This window comes from Eumetopias jubatus, unplaced genomic scaffold (assembly GCF_037043125.1).
Source record: "Eumetopias jubatus isolate StellerSeaLion01/CBP00866 unplaced genomic scaffold, mEumJub1_p1.0 scaffold_11, whole genome shotgun sequence".
NCBI classification, from domain to species: Eukaryota; Metazoa; Chordata; class Mammalia; order Carnivora; family Otariidae; genus Eumetopias; species Eumetopias jubatus.
The window spans coordinates 74154938-74171812 of NW_028274817.1; the positions used below are offsets into that span (position 1 = coordinate 74154938).

The window sequence follows — 16875 nt, forward strand, 5'->3', positions numbered from 1 at the left end:
ATAGGATTTGTTGCCTGAAATATGGAAAGGACACCCAACATTCCCTTTAGTGAAACTGTGCCAGAAACATGGAGGATTAACTTCCTGAGGAGCTTCTGGCTCCAGGGGTTGCAGGTACTCATAGCAACAATATTCCATCTACCCACTTCTCCAAGATAGTTTATTCCTAAGGAGAATCAAAATAAATTTTTGATCTTCAAATCCCCCCCCATCCATTCTCCATCACGCCCATTTTCTTAGTCCTTAGTTTAGATGTGGATTATTTTCACAGCTCACTTAACCTTGGTTCGGAGTGAACTTGCCTATGTCCTGAAAAGCAACAGAAACCTAATCAATGAGTTTTACCCTTGGTATCTACTTTGCAAGAAGAATCAGTTATTAGGAATTTCCAGATCTTCCAAGTGTCAGTGGTTGATATAATCCAGCTGCTGAAATTTGTAATATAGGATACGAGGGGACTTTCTTGCCCCAGCTGCCCAAGTGGAGAAAAAAAAATAAAGAGAAAGAAAGTACATAATTTCCATGTAAATAAATAAATGAATAAATGCTCAGATGAGTCTGATTCCCTCCTCTGCCTCTCTACCATCCATGTGCTTTTGACAGTGGGGTCAGTTAGTAGAGCATGACCTTCTGGGACTGCATTCAAGGTGTGCAGTTGCAGGATTCAGCTGTTACTGCTTGAGGGACAGAAGCTTGAAGCTGTCATCCAGGATGGACCTCCTGTTGCGTCGTAGCTTTCTCTGCCGATGCTGGTACCAGACCACACCACTAAGAGCCAGAGCAATGAGCAGGAGAATGACACTCATAGCAATTAAAACAGAAGCCAGCATCTCAATATTCTTCACAGGGATCTGCAAGCCCAGCATCCTCACATTTCCTTCTCCAAAGTCTCTGAGGATTGTTGCTGAAATGGAATAAGAGAAAAATGGGAACCCTGAGGTGGAAAGTACTCTAATGGGGCACGATTTGCAGTCAACTCCTGGGAAAGAAGAAATAACCCCATCAAAACTGAACAGAGGAACTGCTATCCCTAAAAAGACCAGCTGATGAAGACAGATTTATAGGTTACAAAGAATTTGTGTAACCAGATGTCACAGCTGAGAAAGCCCTTAGGAATCACTGAGGTCCTAATTCCCCCATGGAAAGAGCTAAAACTCAGAGTAGAAAGGGCCTTGATATATTTCTTCAAATATATAAAGGCTTGTGATGTAAAAATAATAATAATAAAAATAATTGGATTTGGTTTGCATGTTTCCAGATGATAGAATTGAGAGCAATGAGTAGAATCTTAAGGGAGACAGTATGACTAAATCATCTAGCTTATCAATGCTCAATTTGACTATTGGACCATGACAACTGCCTGCCACTGTGCTGTCTGGTCTCTCACTTTTTTGGGTCATGATAATACTGATGTCACACTGATCTTTCCAGGTGAAATAATCTGATTGTCTTAGTTCTTGGCATATAGACTTTTGCTGATCTCCAATTAACCCACAGAGTAAAACTCAGAATCAAGCCAGGCATTCCAACTTTCACAATCAGACTCTAACCTGCCTTTTATAGTTTTATCTTCTACTCTTTAGTCACAACTCATTCTTTGTTTCCCAGAGTAAGTGACCTTCTTTCAGGCTCCCAAGACTTTCTGAACACCGTTTCTCCCTCTTCACATTTCTATACCCATCTGAAATGTTACAGGTCTCTGCAAGGCCTTCTTCAATTTAGCTGGGCAGTTAATGGTCCTTTCTTGTGTCCCTAAAGTATCCTTACAGTCTCCTGTTTTATAAAATGGTGATAAGAACCAAACTTAGCTTAGAGGTTTCTTGTGAGATTTAAGTGAGTTAATATTTATGATATTTAGCATAGCACCTGGAAGATAACAAATGCACAATAACTGATAGCTGTTATTTTTTGCACCTCCCCTTTTTTACAATGTATACTAGCAGTGCAATTATTATTTTTGTGTCTCATTCCATATCTAGACACAAAACTCCTGGAGAGTAGTATGTTTCTTACTTGTTTTAGTGTCCCTGGAACTTAGCACATATTTGATAAATATATAAATGAATGAACATTCTTAAAAGAACAGAGAGAAGATGAAATATAATGAGTTCAAATGGAAGCTGGAAAACATCTTAGTTCTGAGTTTACATTCTACCACTTAACTCCTTTTGTAACCTTGGACAAATTTCCTTCTATCTCTATTTCTCACGTACAAAAATATTGGGTTTTATTAGACCACAGTTTTTGAGGTTTTTTTCCCCATTGTGGAACCTTTCTTATAAGTAAGAGCTTATGAGTATGTATATACATAGAAGTATGTATTATGTATATCCAAATATACACACAAAATATGTATATACACACCAATATATATGTGTGTATATATACAAATTCCAACTCTCACAATCAGGCTCTAACCTGCCTTTTTTGGTTTTATCTTCTACTCTTTAGTCACAATAACTCATTCTTTGTTTCCCAGAGTAAGTGACCTTCTTTCTATATATACAAATACACACACACACACACACACACACATACACTCTCTCAGCCTCACTTTACCTTACCCCAATCCTTCCAGGACATACCCTAGTCCCCTGATTGACAGTTTATAAGTTTCTTAGGGAGATCATTAGGACTTTTTCAAACATAACTGAAAAAAATCACCAGATTCAACTGATGATCTCTAACATCCCTTCTAGCTCTCATAACTTTCTGAGTCTTTCTCAGTCCAGGTACAAATGGTGTGGGGGAGAGTGAAAGCACTATTTGGACCTAGTTTAGGTAGGACAAGAATTTCTACTTTTTTGAAGGGCAGAAATGGCTGGTTCCAAAGAGTCAACTATTTGGTATTCCAAAGATACAAGAATAAAAATAGCTGATGCAGACTGTATGTATGGTATTTGTACTAGTTTCATACTCTCTGTGAGTAGTTTATGTCTGTGTTACAGCTCCTTTATGTCCAACCCAGTGAAACTCTGAATTTTCTTCCCCCTCACACATTAGGTGGGAAGCTAAGAATGTAACCTTCAACTGGGGATGGGGCTATTTTCCTCAACTTAGGAGGTTGGGAGTGGGGGGCAGAGACTAAACCTGCTTAGAGAAGTTGAACCTTGGGTTCCTGGCTTTTGAAGTCTTACAGAAATCTCAGAATGCTTCCTGCTAGTATTATAGTCCACCTTTTGGTCAGTGAATTTCATCTTCTAGAGGCACTACACCTCCCCCCACCAAGTACATACTACATACAACTACCCAGTTTGTGCATTATTCTCCTTACCCTTTCCAATCTCTTTGGTGATGGTGGTGATAGTGCTTAGGTGTTCTGGAAAAAAAAAAAGTTAGTTAGCTTTGTTATTATTCTTACCAATCCACAGGTTTGTTGTGGGTATTGGCATTGGTTAGAGGAATTTCTCCGTGGTATCCTAAGCAAATGAAGGTACCTAGAATTAACTACCTTATTGTCAAAGTCAATATTGGTATATGGATTTGATTTTGCGTACTGATAAAAATATAAGCAAAAACATAGGCTTCGGAGTCCAAAAGGTAAGTCACCCCTCTGCCATTATGTACATATTTATGGGTACTTCCTATCCACATTCTTGTTTTCTTTGTCACCCTTTCCTACTTTCCCTTCAGGAAATTTCTGTTCCTTTTCAAAACGACATCCCTACATATTCAAACTCTTCTCAAACACTTCTTCTTCTTCTTTCTTCTTCTTCTTCTTCTTCTTCTTCTTCTTCTTCTTCTTCTTCTTCTTCTTCTTCTTCTTCTTCTTGCTTTAATGAGGCTGAGCTCTTCTCTGAGCACTGTGTTTCCTTTATATCCTCTCAATACTGGTTTGAGATAATTATTCCTCCCCCTTTTTTGTGGTATATATCTATCTCATTTAAGGCTTATATTATTTGGCTAAAAAACCCACAACCATTTTGTGTCACTGTCACCTGGTAGTTATTTTCATTCATGGAATGAATTTGGTACCTGGCACAGTCTTCTTCTTCCTCAATTCCCACCATTCACCCCTCAAGCTTCACAGTTTCTAGAACTTTTAACTCCAACAACTTTTACATCTACTCTTATTCTATCAACACCTCCCATGGTCACATTGGACTTATTATTCAGAACTGCTCCATCTCAGAAATATAAAATCTAACAACATCCTCCTATTCCTTCAATGCTTTAATGCTATTTATTCCATTTAACCTGTTATCCTCACTTCATAAAGATCTCCAGTTCCTGGATCCTCCCATTTTTCCCAAACTATTAGCTTCGTCCTCTCTTCCCCCCACCCCTTTCCTGGTCTGGCTAGACTCTATGGTCTATCACTTCAACTACTAACTTACCAGAAGTGTTATAATCATCCATCGAAAACCATAGTAACTATGTTTTCCCCGTGTTTTGTCTGATTTGTTGAATATTGGTGGAGAAAAATCATGTTGTAAATATCAGTATTCTTTGTGTCAAACTTTAGGCCCTCAGTGTTGCCTGCCAATAATTAATTTATTTTCCATCATTCAGAGTAAATTTTGTTTTCCCATCTCCTGGAGTGGTTATTTCAAACCTTAGCCCATTCTCTTCAATTCCTTATCCTACCAACTATCCTTCACTCTCAGTAGATGACTCTGTCTCCTCTCTCACAAATGAAGCAGAGACTATAAAACAGAAATATTCTTTCTGACAAGACCCTCACCCAAACTTACACATTGATCATTTTCTTTTCTGTCTTTTCTACCTTTTTAGTGAATAAACAAACAAAAACTTACTCCAGTCTAATTTTTCATTTTAGCTCCAGTTTTCATTCCCTGTTTCCTCATCAGGAACCTTGTTTCAACAATTAGTCCTTTCTTCCCTATCTGTCTTCAACTATTTCCTCTGGTTTGCCAGTTAGCACATATGTAGTTGGAGCAATATTGAATTAGACTATTGTGATGTATAAACAAACCAAAAAGCAAATAGGTGAGCTTTATGGGCTGGCTCCTTGTCAGAGATATGGGCTATCCTTAGTCATGGAAGTTCTCTGATCATATGTATTGTGATAGTCTGTTGTTTATTAAATGGTCCAGATTTTGGATGACTCATCATAGACAGATAAAACCTGTTGTCTTCCATCTATAGCACATTTTTTAAAGCTTTTATTTATTCATTTGAGAGAGAGAGAGAATGAGTGGGTGCGGGGAGGCAGAGGGAGAGGGAGAAGCAGACTTCCCAGTGAGCAGGGGGCCCAACATGGAGCTCGATCCCAGGTCCTTGGGATCACGACCTGAGCCAAAGGAGATGCTTAACCAACTGAGACACCCAGGCACCCCGAATCTATAGCATCTTGATGACACATCAATTCATCACTTGACTTTGGTTCTAAAGACTGAGAAAATACCACAAAGAATTCTGTGGACCTATCTGGGTAGTAAGGAATAGTACTAGAGTAGTAGTAGAAGTAGTAGTACTAGAGTTGAAGCCACAATTTAGCACTATGGGTTACTAGAGAACAAAGCTTTTCAAAGATGCAGGATATCATAATGGACGATTTCTCTTTCCCTGGGGGTAAATAGCAGAGTTGTATTCTCTACCCTGGCTTACTAAGCTATTTGAATACCCAAAGACATTTTCAAACTTTCTATTTCTGCTGATAGAGTGCCAATGACTGGAAATCCTAGACTCAGGTCAAGAGGCTCTTAAACAATTAATGACCCAAAGACACAAAGTTCATGGCAGCCTAATCTTCTATGTTCTTGGTGATGAACAACAACTGAGTGGTAAAGAAATTAGCCCAGCAATTCACTATCCATACAAAAATATAAGACAAACCCTTTTTTTTCACCCTTCACATATTTCTGGGATAAGCTATAATTGAAGGCCAATATCTCCATCTAGCTTTAGACCAACTTGTTCCAAGACAGAAAGAACTTTTTCACAAATCAATTAAGAGGTGACTATTAGAATTATATTTATTCTTTTTTTAAAAGAAAGGACTTATTTGCAAAATTTCTTGAAATAGCACCTCTAATGAATCATAAAATAATAAATTTATATTCAAATGAAATATATTTCAAAGGAAGCATATCTATGGTAAGCATCAATGTATAGAGCTTAGCGAGTTTCAGGCTGGGTCAACCAATGTGAAATCAATAGGTGTCAAAGTAATTAGGAAGGGGCAGGAACAAGGGGGCAATGGAGAATGAGAAATATTAGTTGGGAGAACACCTGGGTGGGGCCTGTTCTGTCTTAAATCCTGGTTCTTCTGGGAGAAAGACAGGTGCAAGGGATTTCTAGGGATTAACTGGTTCCTGTAGGCTACATAAAGTGTTTGAAGATTTCCAGTCTTGAGAAATTAGACCTTACCTCTTTGGGATAAAACAGTAAAGAGGGTCTCCATACCAGCATGGACATGATCAGAAACATGGCAGTGCATCAACCATGTCCCAGGGTTGCTGGCTACCATCTCCACAACCTCAAAGGTTCCTGGGAACAGATCCACCACATCTGCCCGGTAGCTCTCTCCATTCTGTAATCAATATTGGGAATAGGGGAGAGGAAATAAAGGGTAAAGAGATAATCTCAGAGCTTATAGGGGCTAAAAAGCTTGGATGTCTCAATCAGGGACATGGGACTCCAAGATTCATAGATCAGAGAGCAGCTTAAAGAGCCCACCTTATCCATCTTCCCTATAAACCCACCCACACAAACTGAATCAACAGAGGAGACCCTTTCTTCCTACTTTTTCTTAAAGTGTCCCAAAGTAAAAGACATTCCATCTTCCTTTGGGGGATAAAACTAATATCACCATACTTTTCAGCAGGCTGACATCTGGGGAATCTGGCTTAAGCCTTGACTCCTAGGAAGGAACCACATATTTCCTTTAGAAATTGAACTCAATTTAGTTTCCTCTCCATGCTATCACTTTTATCACATTTCTATAACTTTATTTCTATATTAATGCCTTCAACTCTGCTCCCTTTCCCTAAGACTAAATCTTCTTTTTCAAAATCTGCATGTTGTTCCATGTAGCTCCTGAATTGAAGTTCCTTTTATAACTGATTAAGAACTTTCATAGATTCTGAGATATCGCTCTGAAATTTCTTGCTCTTAGGATCACTGTTCACTATCTCTCCAGTCCTTGTCTGGTATCCAATTACATTGATTTCTTTAACCTACTTACACCATAAATGAGCTACTCATTTCTTCTATACTAGAAGGAAAAGCTAAGGACTAGAGGGAAGTGACTGACGCTGGAATACACAGCCCAACTAGAATTTCCAGCTCAATTCTCCATGTACAAGACCTCTCCCCTTTTAACTAACATCTTCTTCCTTAAGAAGTTGTTCTCTTCTTCCTTAATGACTCTCAAAGCATTCCTCTAATCATTCTTGAGGTACTCAGCCCTTTTCTTACTCACCCGATATAGGAAGCTCTCTGCATGGAAGTGGACAGTGTGGAGGTCAATATCTTGGCCCATGCCCAGCATGTACCAGGCCACTCGTTCTCCTTGGTACATGGTAAGACCCCCGAGGTTGCTGTAGAGCTTTCCATTAATGGCTGTAAAAAAGAAAAAGTCTCATTTCTCTCATTTTGACTTACCATTGCCACTTTCTTAAAGATAATTCCTATCATGTCTGATGATAGCAATAACTTCTTTTTTTTTTGTTATGTTAGTCACCATACAGTACATCATTAGGTTTTTTTGTAGTGTTTCATGATTCATTATTTTCATATAACACCCTGTGCAATAGCTTCTTAACTTCTTTAATCTCTATTCCATTTGCCTCCCTTCAGTCTATCTTACATACTGGTATTATCAGAGTGGTCTTTCTAAATAACTAATCTGACCATGTCATTCTACTGTTTAAAATATTGTAATAGCTCTCTGCTGCATAAAATATCAAGACCACGGCTCCCTAGTTCACCCAACAAGGGCCTTCAAAATAAAATCCCAAACCACCTTCCCGTGTTCATCTCTCATTATCTAAAATATTTATTCCAATTAGGGTGTTTTATTCATCATCCCTCATATGTCCCCATATGCATGTTCTTTGTGTCCATGCTCATGCTTCTGATCTTTACCCCTATATCCTGCCTTCTTTTATCCATCTTTTCAAAGCCCAGTCAGAACTTCCCCTTATCCAAGAACACTTCCTTGATCTAGCTCCTCTTAGTACCTCTCATTCCCTTCACTTCCTTCTACCTCTGAGCCCCTCCAAGATTGTTTGTACCACTATTTGGAACTCACCAGAAACTCCCTTCTACACTTACTTATCTTTTAATTTGTGGAAGCTCATATCCCCAACTAGACTATAGGTTCCTAGTAAGCAGGAAATGAATGTATGTACTATACTAATATAGTTTCCTTGTATTCTTCAGAGCACCCAGCAGACACATGAGCTTACAATATATGCTAAATAAAAAGAATTTGTCATGTTCTTGGGCTTAATAATGATATTAATGCATGGGCCTCGTTATCTGTTTCTTCCCAGGCCACATCCTATGCTCTAAAGACAACAAATTACCCATAAGCCATGTTAATTCACATCATCAGGACTATTCCAGGATACATTCTTGTACCCCACATGTTCTCATGGAGGGGAAGTAATTTTTACTCTACACTCCAAGAGGGGAAATAATGGAAGGAAAATTTATAGCCTCTCTCTGTATTTACCCCAACTAATTGTGAATTTGAAAAAAAAAAACTAAAAATGGTCAACTCCACCCCCTCTGAATCTTCTGTCTCTTGAATCAGTCTGACCACATAAAGGAATGCAAATGGATTTACTATGCCATTACAGAGAAGATTCTACCCCTGCAAAGGAGAGGGCTATTGTTTATTTATGTCAATGTCAGGGTAGAAAATCCATCCACTGCAGGGGTAATATTAGCAAGTCCATTTAGTTTCAGAAATAAATTCAGTTTTCCGATTAGCTTTCTTAATAAGCTCACACTTGATCTTAAGAATCTCTATCTTTTTTACAATTTTAATTGGTTCAGGAATCTGGAAGAGAAGGGAAAATATATTATTTATTTTCCCTCAGACCCCAACATTACCTATCTACAGTAATACCATTCAGAAAGAACTCAACAAATACCTGATAAATAAGTAGATGAACTGATACCTGAAGGGTTTAGATGAATGAACACATAAACAGATAGAAATGGGCATTAACCAAACAACTGGGCACTAACAAGGTCTAACTGTGCCCCAATTCCCCTTTTCTCCTGGGCAAATTATTTCTCTGATTTGACGGGAACTAAAAAGTTCACATTGTTCATTTTGTGAATCTTCTATTCCAATGTGAATCACTTATATCTCCATCAAGGGGAAATAGCTAAAATCTATGTGACAATGAAATACTAATTTTGAGTTCCATTGGAGTCACTATCAAAGCTACACCTCATCCTCAGGTCAGGTCAAAGAAATATTGCACTAGAAAGGATGGTGAGAAATCACTTCATACATTTCAGTATATTTAAGTTCTCACTCAGATTTTCTCTTGTTTGTGAAATGATACACAGATCTCTGAAACAAAGGATGGCTTGGATGTACAATTTCCTTCCAAAATTCATCCCAGCATCAAAAAGCTCTTCATTGTATGTAATATAAATCCAGCATTCTATACTCTGAGGCTCTCTCCTCCAATGCTTCTATCTGTAAATTGAAACTTTGTTTTGAAAATACACTAAAAGACGGGTGCCTGGGTGGCTCAGTTGGTTAAGCGACTGCCTTCGGCTCAGGTCATGATCCTGGAGTCCCGGGATCGAGTCCCACATCGGGCTCCCTGCTCAGCAGGGAGTCTGCTTCTCCCTCTGACCCTCTTCCCTCTCGTGCTCTCTGTCTCTCAAATAAATAAATGAAATCTTTAAAAAAAAGAAAATATACTAAAAGACAAGCTGTCTTTCATCTGTCTATATTGGAATCTATTGAGAAAGTAGATCCCAGATCCGTAGTGGTAAAGAAATAAGATGATATTGAGAGACTAAACTTAGGATTTTGAAGCAGAGGGGCCATAAGCAGCCAACTCACCAGATAACATTGAGGGTCATAAATCTCCATATTCCTTTCCTAGTGTGTTAAAATATGTTGGTGTCACTACAACTTTACAGAGTCAGCCTCTTGCTTTATGGGCACCTGATCTAATGTGGACTGCTTATCTGCTTTGTGTATATAAATGTACAATAGTAAGAGACAGTTCTAATTTATTCACTTACCACCTTCCTACCTTCCTTCCCATCCTTTCAAGAACTATGCTCCCTTAGGTAGTGATGGGCCTATCATATACCCCCATGCAACTAGTGGGGAGTTCTTTGGAAAAGGGATATGTTCTTTTCTACAGACCATGCATTTTATTGCTCTCCAGAAAAGTCTCATCTTGTAGGTTAACACGGCCTGGCTCTTGGGGCCCATGGGCTGCTACATTCTCCTCCAGATACCAAGACTGGTTCTCATCAAAGATCAAGAATAACAAGGCAAATTCTCGGTCCATGTCATTACGTCCTCCATAGGGCTCCAGGGTGCCCTTTCGGCAGATGGTCAAGGGTCCAATCAGGCCACTATACATGTCCTGAGAATGGGGAAAAGGAGGATATAGTAAAAAAAATGGAGTTGTTCCTGGGTAGCAGTGCTCTACAGGGTGCAAGGCTGACATCCAAGTCTACTGTGTTCAGCACTTTATCATAATGTCTTACATTTATAAGGTATATATTTACCTCCACTATGTTATCTGAATTCATTCTCATAACCATCTTGGGACACAGGTTAGATGTACTATCCAACTTATTACTTTAGCTAGGCTGGCCTATCCATTGATCACCAAACCCACAAGGCACTTTCACTACCCAGTACTTTTCCTCATGCTTTTTTTTTTCTTCCTGTAATGCCTTTTCCTCTGCCATATACCTTATCTTATGGTATACTGCTATTTAGATTTCAAGGTTTAAAGTACATGCAACTTCCATTGTGGTGCCTTCTCCAGGTTCCCTTTAAGCATCTCCTCCAAGCAGAAGTAATCACTCTCTCATGGACCCCCCCATAGCACTTTCTATCATATGGTTTTCAAGGATCCTTCAAGATATATGTATCTTTACATTTTTATCATCCAAAGCACCAAGTAAAATGCCTAAAATGTAGTAGTCTTTCAATAAATGATTGCTGACAGCTGACTGAATGGTTGCCAAGATAAACTCATTTTCCAGATGAGGAAACAGGGAGATAATGACTCATCTAAAGTCACTCCAAAGACAAGAGTGAACCAAATTTGGGGCTAAAACTCGAATTTCTTGACAACCAATCCTAGGCTTTTTAAATGAGAGCATATTGACTTATAGGATCCAAGACAAAGAAACAAAGAAGAAAACCCTTAGGGACAAATATGTGGTGCTACCTATTCCTTTCATTCCTTCTTCTGCCTATTAAAATAAACCCCATATTTGAGGAATTTTCCCCAAACTCTGGGCTCCAGTATTTCAGGGCTGGGCTCTGTCCATTTACGGGACTCACCTCCAGGAAACCAATATTGTCTTTACCTTGATGGGATCCACTGCAGAATAATAGATCCAGGAAACACAAGCAGAATCATTGGGCCCTGGGCCAGATCTTTCTGGGATGTTCCATTGGTAAGTGAGAACCTCACCTAGGAAGGGTAATAGGGATTACCAGTTGGGCCATGTAAATTTTTTTCCCAATTCTCAGGTGCCCCAAAATACTGTGATGGGTGAGTCTCAAGACCTTTAAGATCTTTTCCCATTATTTCCATACCAGTCTCCATTTTATTTTTGTGACTCTGCTTTTCTCCCTCCTGAGACACCTCCAGCCTCTCTTCTACTATCACTATCTTTAAAAGCCCAGGTCCAATCCTCTGGTAAAGGAGTTCTGATACTGTTCTCTCTGCTAAGATGTCTTCCCTCCTTCCTTTTTTGGCTCTGCTTTTTTCTTCTTTTCCTGCTGCTGCTTCCTATATTCAGCTGTTTCCTCAAGGCTCTGTCTCTAGTCCCCTTCTTCCTTTCTCCATACTCTCTCTATGGAAGATCAATTATGATCTATGTATTGGTGACTCATAAATACTTAACCAGACCTCCCTTGCCATTAAGCTCCCATCTGAATTTTTTTTAATTAGATACTGGGCATCTTTTGAAGATTGTCCTGACAACACATCAAAAACTAAAATTGTTCTGAATTCACCTCCCTCCTTTGAAAACATAACCTGTTAATTTAATCTGTGTTCCCAGTATCTAATAATGACATCAAAACCCTTCTCCTTACCCAGACTCAAAACTTTAGTTTTCTTTGTCTTCCCACCTTTACACACTCCATATGCAACCAAATAGTAAGTTCTATTGATTATACCTCTACAATACATTGTATTGCTATGCTAATATTCTTCCAATTCCCAATACTACTGCCATAGTATAGACCCTTATTTTCTCAAATGGACTATTACAAACGCCTCTAACATGTTTCTCTGCCTCCAAGTTTTGTCCTCTCCAATCCATTTTCTAACTAATGCCATATTAATTTTTATAACAGTTTTATTGAGATATAATTTGCATATCATACAACTCACCCATTTAAAGGTTTTTAGTATATTCACAGGATTTTGTAACATCACCACAATCAATTTTTAAAAGATCATTACCACTAAAAAAAAAATCTCTTCACTCTTTAGCCATCATTCTCTACTCACCCACTCATGCAAGCCCTGGACAACCACTAACCCACTTTATGTCTCTATAGATTTGCCCATTTTTTTAGTATTTTATACAAATTCAATTATACAGGATGGATGTCAGCAAAGTGATAGACTAAGGAGGTCTTAATGCTAATTTCTTCCCACAATAACAACAAAAATAAGGAAAATAAAGAATAAACAACTATATACCCACAAAAATAGCTCTAAGAAGGCTTCAGAATATAATGAAGAAATTGTAACAGCCCAGCAGGGCAAAAACCTGAACATGGCCATATAAAAAAAGTGTAGGAAGTATCTTACCTACATCATCCCTGTCTGGTGTAGTTGGTACCAAGGGGGAACACTCATGGGAGAAATGAAAAGAAGGTGGACCCCAGCAGCCCTCACCACCACCGCCAGGGATTCTTTCTTGGCACTGGTCCCAGCTGACTGAGCTGCCTTGAATCCATGACCCTCTGCCACTTCTTCAAGCAAGAATCGTTACCACTCTGCCCCAACCCAAGAAGTTATAGCTTATATGCCCCCTCAAAGCTTACCTTGTGCCCCAAGGGGGAGCCCCTAAGGAGCCACTTCCCATCTTCCCTCCCCCAGTGAGTCACAGGTTATTTGCTTCCAGCTCCACAAGGAGTCATTGTTGCTGTATTTCCTCAGAGAAGGAGTTGCTACTGCTATACTCCCTTAGAAGGAGATACCACCACGGCATCCTCCCAAGAAGAAGCTGCTACCATTCCATGCTCCACACCCAGAAAAAAACTGCTGCCATTCTGCTTATTCCCTCTGAGGAAAGAACCTTCAATGTTGCATTTTCCAGAAGAAGGAGCCATTGTTTCTCTGCATTACCCCAGGAGGAGCTGCTAGTGCTCCACATACCCCACCAAGAAGAAGCTGCTTTAACTCCCCACCCAAAGAGCCACAGACATTCTGTCCCCCCACAAGGAGCCACCACTTCACTGTTCTCCCAAAGTAGAAGCCACTACTGCACTGATCCTCAACACAAGGAGCTGCTATTGTTGAGCCCCCCAAAGTAGCCAGCTCTTCTATGGCTCCCTTACTCAGAAGGAACCATTGCTGCTCCACTCCACCCAGAAGTAGCTGCCACTTTTCACTTTCTTGATGGTATACTGTGAAGCACAAAAACTTAATTTTGAGGAAGTCCAGTTTATTTACTTATTATTTAGTCATGTGTGCTTTTAGTGTTGTACCTAAGAATCATTTTCTAACTCAAGGTCACAAATTTTTATGTTTTCTTTTAAAAGTTTTGTAGCTTTGGCTCTTATATTTAGGTGTTTGATCCATTTTGAGTTAGTTTTTCTTTATGGTGAGAGGTAGGGAGTCCAATTCCATTGTTTTGCATGTTGATATCTACTATGTCTCAGCATCATTTGTTGAAAAAACTATTATTTCTCAATTAAATAGTCTTGAAAAAACTATTATTTCTCAATTAAATAGTCTTGGCACCCTTGTTAAAAATTAATTGACCATAAATATGAGGGTTTATTTCTGTACTCTCAATCCTATTCCATTAATCTATATATCTTTATGCCATTACCAAAAGTCTTGATTATTATAGCTTTATAGTAAGTTTTGAAACTGGTAAGTGTAACTTCTCCAACTTTGTTACTCTTTTTGAAGATTGTTTTTGCTATGTGATATTAATTCTTTCCAAACCTCTCTTTTTCAAGTCACTTTCTGTTCAAAATTTTAATGGCTCCCTTATACCCAAAGAATGAAGTCTAAACACTTCATCTAAACATCTAAGCCCTTTCTAACTCAGCCCTAGTTTATCTTGTAGCCTACTTCTTACTCTTCCTACTTCTGCACAAAGGACACTGGCCAAACTTAATTATTTACCTCTGAGCATATATCCCATACTTTCACAGCTCGGTGCTTTGATGATGTTATTCTCTTTACCTAATCCATCCTTCAACCTCTCCACTGAGTTTTAGGCTCTTTTTTCAACTGCCTACTTGACACTAAGTTGTTTAATTTTTATCTCAAACTCAACATATCAAAAATACATCTTTGACTTCTCTCTCAAATCTACTCCTCCTATCTCAGTAGTGAAACCAGTTGTTCAAGAAAAAAATCAGGAGTTATTTTTTATTCTTTCCCCCCATATCTCATATCCATCAGCATGTTCTGAGGGATCTACCTAAGAAATATATCCCCATCCATCCACTTCAATTTGTCTCCTCAGCTACTACCCTAGTATAGACCATCATCTTCTGTCACCTGTACAACCATAATAGATAGCTAAATGGTCCCTCCCGTAACACATGTCCCACATAAACACAAATGAAATCTTTTAAAACATAAAGTAGACAATGCTACACCCTTGCAACAGCTTTCCATTACAATTACAATGAAATAAAAACTCCTTACTATGAATTGCAAGACATGACATAATATCTCTGATTTTTGTTCATCTCTCCAAATTCATTTCCTACTCTTATCCATAATGCTCAGTATGCTATAGCTATGCTGCCTCCTTTTTACTTCTCAAACACACTGAGATTATTCCTGTTTCAAGCTATTTACATTTGTGATTCAAGCTGTTCTGAAATTTTCTTAATATGGCTCATTCCTATTTATCATTCAAGTATCAGTCCAAACATCACTTTCTCACAAGGGCCTGTTCTGACCATAGTAGCCAAGCTTTCACCTCTGTATCCAGAATACACAAAGAATTCTCGATTCAACAATATGAAAACAAAAACCCCATTCAAAATGGGAACATTTTTGAAATGATATTTCACTATTTTGAATTCTAAGGAGCAGGAAGATGGTGGCAGAGTAGGAGAATCCTAGGCTCACTTTGTCCCATGAATACAATAACTATGAAATCAACCTAAATACCCCAGACACTGACCTAAAGTCTGACAGAACAGAATTCACAACTAAAGGGAGAGGAGAGGCTACATCAAAGAAGGTGGGAAGTGTGGAAACATGGTTAAGGGGAAATTGGACCACAGCTGCTATGGAGGGGAGGAAGAAGAGTGAGAGAGAGAGGAGCATGTAGAGAATTCACAAGAATATTTCCCCAAAGCCATTGACTTGGAAAATGAGAGGGGCTGAATTTTGAGAGTTCTAACAATCACCAGACCTTAAAGCTTTAAAGGTCAGTGGGTTTGGCTGGGATAGAGTCTGGAGGGCACTGCGTTGTTCCTGGAGAGAAAGCAGGCAAACAATTCTGGGGCAGACAGCATGGAACCAGCTATCTGTAAAAGGCCTGGGGCACAGAGTGGGGAGATAATTTGGTCTTCTCAGAATGTGTCCCTGAGAGTCAATGTTCAGGGAGACACCTCTCCAGGAACAAAGGAGCTGGCCAGCACCATCTTCCTCCCCTACCCCTCAGTATAAACACAGAGACACCTGTGGGAAGCAACACAGCATCAATACTAGCTGTCTAACTTGTTTACACCAAGGCTCGCCACCTGTATTCTTCCCCAAGAAGACCAGCACAAACACCTGCCCACACCATGTCTCCTGACCAGAGAGTTTGCAGGGCCTCACTTCCTGTCAAGGTGGTGACAGGACTCATTTCACAAGCAGATCAGAAAACACCTAATTAAAACTCACCACATTCAGGCCAGAACCAAACACTACTCACAGCAGGCAAGGAAAACCTCTACAGACTGGCCTGAAGGAAAGAACAGCCAAAGCACAACAGCAGGGTGCATAAAGCACACACCAGAGACACTCCCTGTAGCACCAGGCAGTACATAACATCTTCTTCACAGGGACATTACTTTCAGAGGCAGGAGACGTAACAGGTTTTTTGAAAACATAGAAGAAGGCAGACACTTAGACAAAACATGAAGAAAGAGGAATTTATCCCATATGAAAGAGAAAGATAGGCCACAGCCAGAGATCTAAGCAAAACAGATATAAGTAACATACCTGATAAAGAATTTAAAGCAATGTTTATAAGGGTACTCACTGGGCATGAGAAAAGAATAGAAGACATCAGTGAGACCCTTACCACAGAGATAGGAGTTAAAAAAAATCCATCAGAGATAAAGAGTACAATAAACAAGATTAGAAACACGTTTGATGCAATGAACAGCAGGCTAGAAAAAGCAGAGGAATGAATTTGTGACCTAGGAGACAAAATAATGGAAAGTAATGAAGCTGAACAAAAGAGAGAAAGGATTATGCAACAGGAGAATAAACTTAGGGAACTCAATGACTCCATCTAATGTGATAATAT

General features: G+C 39.1%; 1 protein-coding gene across 6 annotated transcripts in view; it reads right to left on the minus strand.

The window, feature by feature from the left end:
• Positions 1-474: 474 nt before the first annotated feature.
• HEPH (hephaestin) overlaps positions 475-16875 on the minus strand; it is a 70684-nt gene continuing 54283 nt past the window's right edge. For 4 of the 6 annotated variants that reach the window (XM_088028998.1, XM_028126585.2, XM_028126588.2 and 1 more), the window contains 6 exons: positions 11503-11609; positions 10316-10541; positions 7388-7527; positions 6334-6496; positions 3275-3319; positions 475-904 (listed from right to left, as the gene is read on the minus strand). In XM_088028998.1, the coding sequence (XP_087885124.1) occupies positions 672-904; positions 3275-3319; positions 6334-6496; positions 7388-7527; positions 10316-10541; positions 11503-11609 (914 nt within the window). In that variant the 3' untranslated portion in view covers positions 475-671. The remainder of the gene's footprint in view (positions 905-3274; positions 3320-6333; positions 6497-7387; positions 7528-10315; positions 10542-11502; positions 11610-16875) is intronic. The other 2 variants (XM_028126589.2, XM_028126587.2) reach the window with 1 other exon arrangement.